We start from the raw sequence: 10846 nt of genomic DNA, 5'->3' as shown, positions 1-10846 counted from the left end.
CAACAGCTGTGATGTTGGTGGAAATCTAAACACACTTTCAGGTGGTCATGACACAATTGATATGATTCAGAGTTTTAAACCCACAGATAAACATTACAGGAAATGTGTGACCACAAATTCCTGCTTAGACTCTCTTATCTGGCTTAGAGCATGTGTGGAGAAATATAGTGGTATTATATTAGCCCCAGAAAGTTTTTGAGACTTCAGGCACACTTAATTATCAAAGCAAGAGTCATTTGCACACAGCTGTAGCTGGAAATGTCTCAGAAATTACTTTTACTCAAAGACTTGGTGATTTTTTGTGGATGTATGAAGTAAATGGTCTGCACTTATATAGCGCCATTTTTAACCTTAGCGGTATTCAAAGCACTTTACACTGTGACTCATTCACCCATTCACACACACATGATGGCAGAGATGCCATGCAAGGTGCCAGCCTGCCATTGGGAGCAAATTGGCATTCAGTGTCTTGCCTAAGGACACTTCGGCATGTGGAGTCGAACCGCCAACCCTGCGATTAGTGGCCGACCCGCTCAACCACCTGAGCCACAGCCACCCTGAAGTCAGTTCCCCTCAAGTTCACAAAAGTGTCCTAAAAGAGGAACCACAAGTGGACTTCAGCACATTAACACACAGTATATGCACCACTATATTTTGTGTCTTTATATCCAACATTGCTGTATCATTTCAAACCTAAAAATCTTTTGTCATCTAATATAATTATAATTTAGACAAGTATATTTAAGGGTCCAAATACATTCCATGGCCACTGATTCAATCCAGACAGCTATTTCTGAGAATCCCATTAAAATATATATATAAGGAGAAAAGTAGGAGGGTGGAGATCAGGGGAGACCATCTCTCTTTGGCATAATGTTGAGCTCCCACTCGTTTAAGAGTCAGGCTGTACTGGGTACTCACTAAAGCACAGCTGCCGGAGAACAGCACATCCAGAGGACACATCACACATCTGGATTTGCTTTTTGGGAGTCCACAATAAGAGAGGTATGTACTGCACTCCTGTTTCAAATAGAAAACCATGTGAAAAAATAAAACAATTACTTGCAAACAAAACATCAAGGGGCGTTTTTACCACTGTGCTAAGATTGAATATCTTAAACTGTTTTGCTTTGACTAAGATTATGTAAAGTAATCAAGAGTGAACATTTTTGTAAGACTTTACATTTGTGAAACATGATGCATGTTTGCTCAAAGGAATGTCACAAAGCAACAAATGTCAACAGAAAAATGCCTTGGCACTGCAGATGGTGAGTTAATAAATTACAGCTCATAAAAGTGTCCACAGTACCGTATCATCCTACAAGACAGAGAAGAGAGAAATAAAAGGGAAAAGCAAGAGATACCGATGACCAATTCTGCACTATCTTTGGCTGGATTTGCAAACATCCTAAATCTAGTTATTGTGTTAGAAAGTAGAGCACATGACTTTGAGTAAATAATGTTGCTGAAAGCATGTTTAAAGCTTTTTCATACTGATTAATGTTCAATTTTGAAATCCTCTGTTTTACGATGGCGTTTCAGTCGGGGTAATTTTGTTGCCAATATCTTTATATATTTTTATCTGTTCATTTTGCACATCTAAATTGTCCGGGAAACCAATTTGAAAGCATTGATTAAGTTGGCTTGTGAGAGCCAACTTACTGAAATCCTACTTAAACTTATTAGTGGTGCTTGCAAAGCATCACTATTGTAATCTCACATACTTATTATTATACTTTTTATTTTTATTTTTATTTTTATTTTTATATCTCTTAACAAAACTTCGGCACCTAACTCGTCCCACGACCGTTTAGCGTAGACCCACGAATGAGGTGTCAAATCGAGCGACCTATTGAGGACACATGTGCTATGACTTTTATAAGCGATCGGAGTGCGGTATTTGCCCCAGGGGCAAAAAGCGGCGAAAAATCCCATAGACTTAACATTGCGACAAACTTTGGCGTCCACAGCTCCAAGCGAGGATTTCAGTAGAAGCGTGTGATTTGCCACATTTGAAGAGGCTGGCAGGCTCTGTAAGAGCATACCTCAATATGGGGTAAAAGTTGCACCCTGGGGGCAGGAGCTGCCCAAAAATGCCCCAATTGACTTATAATGGTGTAGGGCTGGCCCATGAAATGAAAAGGCATAGGGATTTGTATTGAACATAGCTCTGGATCACAGTGTCATAGAGGCGAGGGGGTGGGCTCATTTTACTCAGACAACCAATCAGTCTCTCTGGATCATTGTGAAGCTATCAAGCCACGCCCTAGCAACCATTAAGAGCACCTTAGCAACAAGTCCCATAGACTTCTATTGAAAAAGATCAAAGGGATATCTCCGGATAGAAGTGTCATAGAAACACAAGGGTGGTCTCGTTTGACTCGGGACAGCAAACAGCCAATCATGCATCACTTCAACACTTCCTAGCCCCTCCCTAGCAACCATTGTCGAGCACCTTAACAACCAAAATCCATAGAGGGATATCTTCCATTCTGAATGTCACAGAGGCATGGGAGTTGGTTTATATCATTCATACTGACAAGCAGCCTTTGGAGATTCATGATTGGCAGCTGCCATGCTCACTCCTAGCAACTACATAGAGTACCCTAGCAACCGAGTAACAAATCACATATTTCTGCACCAGAAAATCGCACAGACTTCTGGGTTGATTTATTTCAACCAGGATGGCAAGGAGACTTCATTAGTATCACTATGGTAACTGCCTAGCAACCAGATGGGGTTACCCTAGCAACCGACCAACAAATCACATATCTCTGCACCAAAAATTACTACAGACTTCGGGTTGACTTATTTCACTCAGGATGGAAAGGAGCCATGTATTGTATTACCTTGGTAACTGCATAGCAACCACATGGGCTTACCCTAGCAACCGAGTAACAAATCACATATTTCTGCACCAGAAAATCGTACAGACTTCTGGATTGATTTATTTATGACCATAATTTTTGTTCTTTTCAAGCATGCTATTTGACGAGTTTTGCCACGGCAAGCACCACTCACATTTTCTTCAGGAAATGTACCTATCTAGTTATTATACCGATTCTTCTTCTTATTCTTCTTAGCGGTGAAATTTCGGTATCTAACTCCTCCTAGAGCTTTTAAGCTACAGACACCAAACTCGGCACAGACCTTCAGACTAATCCCGAATAGTGTGCTATATCTTTTCTAACTGATCGGACTTACTGTTTTCCTAAAAATGACGATCAAACTCAGAAAAAACTCCCATTGACTTAACATTGCGGAATGTTCAGAAATTCAAATCCCAACTGACATTTTCACACACACAGACAAAAAGGGCCTGTCAGCCCTGCATCTCTCCCTCTCTCTCTCCCTCAGAGGATTTATATTATCAAGCAGCCAAAAAATAATGACCTAAAATCTTCCTAGCCACACGCTAAAACATGCTAAAAACGTGCTAGCATCTATCTGAGGGTCAATATCTATCTATCTATCTATCTATCTATCTATCTATCTATCTATCTATCTATCTATCTATCTATCTATCTATCTATCTAGCAACTAAGTTAAACTTTTTTAACACTACACTGTAGAACCGGCTCATTAGAGTCATTCATTTGGGAATCAGACTAAACTGGTCACACTGTAAGTTTCACATTGTAGATTCAAAAGAACCGGCTCATTAGAGTCATTAATTTGGGAATCAGACTACACTGGTCACACTGTATGTTTCACACTGTAGATTCAAAAGAACCGGCTCATTAGAGTCATTTGTTTGGGAATCAGACTACACTGGTCACACTGTATGTTTCACATTGTAGATTCAAAAGAACCGGCTCATTAGAGTCATTAATGTTGTAATCAGACTACACTGGTCACACTGTATGTTTCATACTGTAGATTCAAAAGAACCGGCTCATTAGAGTCATTTGTTTGGGAATCAGACTACACTGGTCACACTGTATGTTTCACACTGTAGATTCAAAAGAACTGGCTCATTAGAGTCATTAATGTTGTAATCAGACTACACTGGTCACACTGTATGTTTCATACTGTAGATTCAAAAGAACCGGCTCATTAGAGTCATTTGTTTGGGAATCAGTCTACACTGGTAACACATGCTAGCATCGCCTAGCGAAGTGCTAAAACATGCTAAAAACGTGCTAGCATCATGCTAACACATGCTAGCATTGCCTAGCGAAGTGCTAAAAATGCTAAAAACATGCTTAGCATCATGCTAACTCATGCTTAGCATCGCCTAGCAAAGTGCTAAAAAATGCTAAAAGCGTGCTAAGCATCATGCTAACACATGCTAGCATCGCCTAGGGAAGTGCTAAATCATGCTAAAAACGTGCTAGCATCATGCTAACACATGCTAGCATCGCCTAGCGAAGTGCTAAATCATGCTAAAAACGTGATAGCATGATGCTAACACATGCTAGCATCGCCTAGCGAAGTGCTAAAACATGCTAAAATCGTGCTAGCATCATGCTAACACATGCTAGCATTGCCTAGCGGAGTGCTAAAACATGCTAAAAACATGCTAGCATCATGTTAACACATGTTAGCATCACCTAGCGAAGTGTTAAAACATGCTAAAAACGTGCTAGCATCATGCTAACACATGCTAGCATTGCCAAGCGAAGTGCTAAAAGATGCTAAAAACGTGCTAGCATCATGCTAACACATGCTAGCATCACCTAGCGAAGTACTAAAAAATGCTAAAAAGCAGTCGTCTATAGCATCTATCTATCTGTCTGATCTATCTATCTATCTATCTATCTATTTGAGGGTCAGTATCTATCTATCTATCTATCTATTTGAGGGTCAATATCTATCTATCTATCTATCTGAGGGTAAATATCTATCTATCTATATCTATCTATCTATCTGAGGGTTAAATATCTATCTATCTATCTCTCTATCTATCTATCTATCATGAGTGTCTATCTATCTATCTATCTATCTATCTAGCAACTAATTTAAACTTTTAACTACTTTAAACTACAAACTACTTTAAACTTCAAACTAATTTAAACTTTAGACTAATTTAAACTTTAGACTAATTTAAACTTTAGACTAATTTAAACTTTAAACTAATTTAAACTATAAACTAATTTAAACTTCAAACTACTTTAAAATTCAAACTAATTTAAACTTTAGACTAATTTAAACTTTAAACTAATTTAAACTATAAACTAATTTAAACTTCAAACTACTTTAAACTTCAAAATTTCTGGTCCAAACTTTCACAAGCCAACTTAAAGTTTGTCTCGACGAACTTTTTCTAGTTATTTTTGCAATGTTTTTTTGCACTTAAAGTTGCACTATGTACGATTTCAATGATGAGCGAGTGCACCAACAACCCGTCTTTCAAACCGTGTTTTTGCCTAACCTTGATTCGCTATGGTAAATCTGCACTAGTTGGGACGGACTTGGAGCAAAATCGCAGGCAAACGTCATTAATCCTTGCATGTTTACATCACGTCCATAAGCTCAGAAAGAAGGTCCGGCTGTGACGTAACTCACACGAGTCTTGAAGAAGGAGGAAGCGAGTAGAACAGCCGTTCACTGTCCTCCTGAAATCACTCTCCTCATGGATTTTAACTGTTTGGTGAAGTTGTTTACCTGCTGTGATCAGTGGCAGATTTAGGTATGGGCGACATAGGCGGCTGCCCAGGGCATCATCTTGCCCTGGGGGTTCGCCCAGGGCACCATACAAGCTAGAACCGCCACTGGCTGTAATGCGTGAGTATGTTTTCTGGTAGGGTTGTTACGCTTTAATGAATCGAATGTGTACCAATCACGAAGTGTTTATATGTTCCTGTTACATGTTTACTAATATTCATGACTTCTGAGTATTTTATAACATTGCTGCAGTTTTGAGATTCCCAAAATGTGTTTCTTAATATGCGTTTGCCGCTTTTTTTTACCTCATTTAGAGAAATACAAATATATTATTATTATAATTATTATTATAAATTTTTTGCCAGACAAAGATCTAATGGCCTAAACGTTGCAAGCAAGTGTAGGCCAATAAAGTATTAAAAACTTTTTATTGTGATTGCATATTTCTGCTAATTATTTTCATGTTTGTGGCAGGGCGGAGGGCCGGGTCGTGATCATACACACCCAGTCCCTTATCAGACTAATCAAGCCTCCGAGAGGGATAATGTGTGTGTTTGTCTTTTGTTTGAGTTTGAAATTAAACTATTATTTGTATCGTCAAGCCGGTTCTCGCCTCCTCCTTTCCATCGAACTGCTTTACACTGGTGCCGAAATCCGGGATGGAGGAGGGATACTCCGTAGTAGAGTTCTCGCCGCTACCGTCCACCCCAACGGAGCCGCAGCGGCCATCTGCCGGGGGACGAGGAGCCCAGCCGCCTGGAAGCGGACGACAGCTGCCGACCGCGAGGGAAGAAGGGGCTCCTAACCGACCGCCTGGAGCAGTCAGGGCCGCGGCCAGGGGCAGAGGAATCACCTACCGGCCGCTGAAATGCGGCGGGGTCTGAGACCGCCGACTGCGAGCGGGGAGGGGCTCGCTGCCGACCGCCTGGAGCGGGAGAACCGCTGCCAGGGGTGGGAGAGACCCCTTCTGTTCCCAAAGAACGCGGCGGGGTGTTCCGTCCGCCAGGGGCTGGAGGTCTGCCTCCAATCCGCCCGGAGAGGCGCAGCTGTCGTCCGTTAGAGGGTGGAGGAGTGGCCGAGGAACAAGCTACGGCGTATCGGAGAACTGGCGAGTAAGTTTATTTTTTTTTTATCTCTCTCTCCTCTCTCTCTCTCACTACCGCTCCACGTTGGCCTTTTCCCCCCTATTCCCCCCCTATTTAATTATTTCTGTTTCCCTCCCCTTGTCCCCTCCCTCGTCCAGGTAGACTGGGATGACCTGCCGGCAGACGGGGCAAAAAGGCACGCCTCCCCCAGGGAAAGGGGGGGGGGGATGTACGTCATGCCGGGGGCTCCCCAGCCTGAAAGAACGAGGGAGGAATGTGGCAGGGTGGAGGGCGGGGCCGGGTCGTGATCATACACGCCCGGTCCCTTATCAGGCTCATCAAGCCTCCGAGAGGGATAAAGGTCGACTGCGGAGGATTGTGCGGGGGAGAGAGATAGTTTACGGACATGTCCGTCGTGTGTGTTTGTCTTTTGTTTGAGTTTGAAATTAAACTATTATTTGAATCGTCAAGCCGGTTCTCGCTTCCTCCTTTCCATTGACTGCTTTACAATGTTCAATAACATATTTCATCATTATTAAATCCTAATTTTTCGTTTTTATATTAGTGTTATTGTTTGCAGTGCATAGACCTAGTCTATGTAGTATTACGGTTCACTTGCATTCTCCACTGAGGCTGTAGATTGTAATAAAAAAATATAGTGTCTTTATTTGGACTCATATCAACTATTTCACCTCTTAAAATGTGTGACGAGGAGGAGGGCATGGCCGGGCCATGTGTATGCATGCCCTGCCCCCAATTGGGCTACTCAGTCGAGGAGTGGGATAAGTGCAGCGGAATGCGGCAGTTCGAGAGAGAGAGAGAGAGAGCCACATGCAGCTGCCATGTGTGTATTTGTGTTTTTGTCTTTTTGATTCATTTATATATTACTTTGATTGTTCAGCCGGTTCCTGCCTCCTCCTTTCCCATTTTAACCCTGTTACATTGGTGCCGAAACCCGGGAAGGAGGAGGGATGCGCTGTCATGGGGTCCTCGCCACTGCCATCCACCCAAAGGAGCAGCCGCAGCCATCCGCTGGGGGATGGAGGAGTTGCTGCCAGCTGCCTGGATGCAGAGGATTGGCCGCCGTCTGCGAAGGGAGGAGGGGATCGCTCGCTGCTGGCCGCCTGGACTAGTGGAGCCGCTGCCAGGGGCGGAGGTGTTCCCTACCAGCCACCAAAAAGCGCAGGGGCGTTCCATCCACCAGGGGTCGGAGGACTGGCTCCGGTCCACTGGGGGAGGAACGGCTGTCGTCCGCCAGAGGGTGGAGGAGTGATCGAGGGCCAGGCGACAGCATGTCTGGGAACCGCAAGCACGTTTTCTTTCTCTCTCTCTCCTCTCTCTCGCTCACTGTCACTCCGCCTTGCCCTTTCCCTATCCTCTTTTTTTTGTTTAATTTTTCCCTCCCCTTATCCCCTTACCCAGCCCTAGCGAGGCGGGGAAAAGCCTGCGGGGAGATTTGGTTGGTTGATTGGTTTGTAACATCTTTCCCCCTGCTATTTTCCAACAAATCAGCAGCCAGACAGACAATTTCTGTCAAACACACTCGAAATGTTCTCATATTGTGCAACTGAAAGCAACTTATCAACCTCATTTTAAATGACACTGAATGACTTCTCTGTCTTCACAGATATTCGTGGAAATATGGAGCAAGATATCCAAGTTACGACAGCTTCCGGATTTCCTACGATTTCTACGGTGGTCTCCGGGAACAACCTCACCAATAACACCCAATGTCCCCATTGGGAAATATGGGACTGGTTGTACATTATGCAGCCGGCTTATATGTTTATCATATGTGTTTTGGGAATCTTCGGAAATGTCTTCGTCCTCCTGGTGTTTTGGCTCCATAAGAAAGCGTGCACAGTGGCCGAAATCTACCTGGGAAATCTGGCAGCTGCTGACCTCTTATTGGTTTCATGTCTTCCATTCTGGGCCATCAACATTGCAAGTGGTTTTAATTGGCAGTTTGGCTCACTAATGTGTCGTCTGGTCAATACAGGCATTAGAATGAACATGTTTTGCAGTATTTATTTACTCGTTCTGGTTAGTGCCGACCGCTACGTAGCCCTGGTGCACGCCATGTCGAGCGGTCGAATGAGACGACCATGGTATGCCAAGCTCAGTTGCATCACGGTCTGGTGTTTCGGTTTAGTCCTCAGTATCCCAACGCTTCATTTCCGAGATACCCAATACATCGCAGAACTCAACATTACGGCTTGCATCTTAAACTACCCGAGTACGGAGATCGGACTTGGTTGTGACATTCTACTAATCCTGCTTGGTTTTATCATTCCACTATTGGTCATTTCCTATTGCACGTATCAGATCATTCGAGCGTTGCATGAGCAGGTTATGGATCGATTCAATGCAGAGAACACTGAACGGAAGGCCACGGTTCTGGTGCTGGTTGTTCTATTAGCGTTTCTACTGTGTTGGGTCCCGTTCCACCTGATAACTCTACTGGATATTCTGATGCGGTTTGGAGCCATCAGTGGATGTGATGCTGAAACAGGTCTTGATGTTTCCAACCAGATATGCACCTACTTGGCTTTGAGCAACAGCGTGTTGAACCCGATTCTCTATGTGATTGTTGGCAAGAACTTCAGAACGAAAGTTAAAGAATTAATTAAACAAGTTAAACAAGGGAGAAAAGACACAAGTGGTTCTACAAGGTCGCAACTGTCAACGTTAAAGACCCTCACAACATATTAAGACATGACGAGACAAGATGGTTGAAATGTTCAATGGCACATATTGAAATTATGTCTTTGGTTTATGATGGATGTGGATCCAAACATGTCTGTTTATAGATATTTTGTATTTTTACTATATTTGCAATCTCATAAAGAAGGCTTCATTGAAGTGATGTTTTGCATGCATTGGGGAAAAAGTGTTTGTGCTACATAAGTGCATATTATCACATATTAGACTGGGTCATCTGATAGTGTTGCAAACCACATCCAATGTTTTGTTTACTTTTATTAAGATTAAATGATTATTTCAAAATCTTTATCCAATGAAGCTTTTAGTGTGAACAGGTCTTGAAAAACCGTGCACCACCAGACAGACGCTCAAGACATGATGCCTGCAGATTGTTTCTTTCCATAGCCTGAAAATTGCCAGTTGGTCAAATGACCGAATGTGTCACAGACTTTCCAGGAGTAACTCTGTAGCCCATTGCCTTTGTGTGGTTGTGAATAACAACCTCCTAAATTGTGTTTTCCCAGTGAAACCTCTATGCCTAGACTTGTTTTACAAGTGGAATACAGTGGTCGGTAACACACATGGATGGATTGCCAGTAATTGGCACTTCTATGTGTGTGTGGGCAGGGCCGTAACTACAATATACTTTGAGGGGGACAAGTGTGGTCTCCGCGGTGTCTTCCCGTTGGGACATGGTCACTGGTGGTCCCAGTCGGTTGAAAAATGTTCACTCTTTTTGGGGAGAAAAATAAAAAAAGTGGGGAAGGGCATGACTGGGCTAACCCGCCCCTATTTTTTGGGCAGTCAACTTGTCCCCGAAGGGCTGTTCGACACTCATAGCAGTGTCGGGGTAGGTTACGTGTCAGCCTGGTGCGCTGGCTATGGGGCACACAGTAGTTCTGCCCATCTCGCACCACCAGTCCACGTAAGACAGTTCAGCTAGTTGTGGCATTTTGTAGGGGACCCCTAGTGTCACTTCTTTGACACAATTTTGAGAGAGTGACAGATAGGGAACGTCCTGGTTACTTCCGTAACATCCGTTCCCTGATGGAGGGAATGAGACTTTGTGTCCCTCCTGCCACAACGCTGAACTACCCACTGAAATGGCCGGGACCTTACTCAAAACCTGAATGAGCGGTATGCACGCCAGCTCCTTTATACCCGTATGTTCGGGGGAGTGGTATACAAATACCACTCGCCAATTCCCATTGGCCTTTAATCAAGTTCAGCGGTGTCTCTGGCTCCCGTGAGTGACCCCTAGTGTCACTTCATTGACACAATGTTCCCTCCATCAAGGAACGGAGGTTACGAAAGTACATTTACATTTATGCATTTGGCAGATGCTTTTATCTAAAGTGACTTACAGTGCACTTATTATAGGGACAATCCCCCCGGAGCAACCTGGAGTGAAGTGTCTTACTCAAGGACACAATGGTGGTGGCTGTAGGGAT

At 43.4% G+C, this 10846-nt stretch overlaps 1 protein-coding gene across 1 annotated transcript; it reads left to right on the top strand.

Annotated features, from left to right (window-relative positions):
- Window positions 1-904: 904 nt before the first annotated feature.
- On the top strand, window positions 905-10001 carry LOC127662365 (B2 bradykinin receptor-like). Its single transcript, XM_052153499.1, has 2 exons — window positions 905-1005; window positions 8320-10001. The coding sequence occupies exon 2, from the start codon at window positions 8334-8336 to the stop codon at window positions 9402-9404; it is 1071 nt and encodes a 356-aa protein (XP_052009459.1). The 5' UTR covers window positions 905-1005; window positions 8320-8333; the 3' UTR covers window positions 9405-10001.
- The last annotated feature ends 845 nt before the right edge of the window (window positions 10002-10846 follow it).

This window comes from Xyrauchen texanus, chromosome 22, assembly GCF_025860055.1.
Source record: "Xyrauchen texanus isolate HMW12.3.18 chromosome 22, RBS_HiC_50CHRs, whole genome shotgun sequence".
Taxonomy (NCBI): Eukaryota; Metazoa; Chordata; class Actinopteri; order Cypriniformes; family Catostomidae; genus Xyrauchen; species Xyrauchen texanus.
Note: the sequence above shows the minus strand (reverse complement) of the source record. Positions and strands in the feature narration are given on the sequence as shown.

What these genes read in the sequence shown, in the direction of transcription:
- LOC127662365 (XM_052153499.1), top strand. Translation starts at nt 8,334, where the DNA reads ATGGAGCAAGATATCCAAGTTACGACAGCTTCCGGATTTCCTACGATT.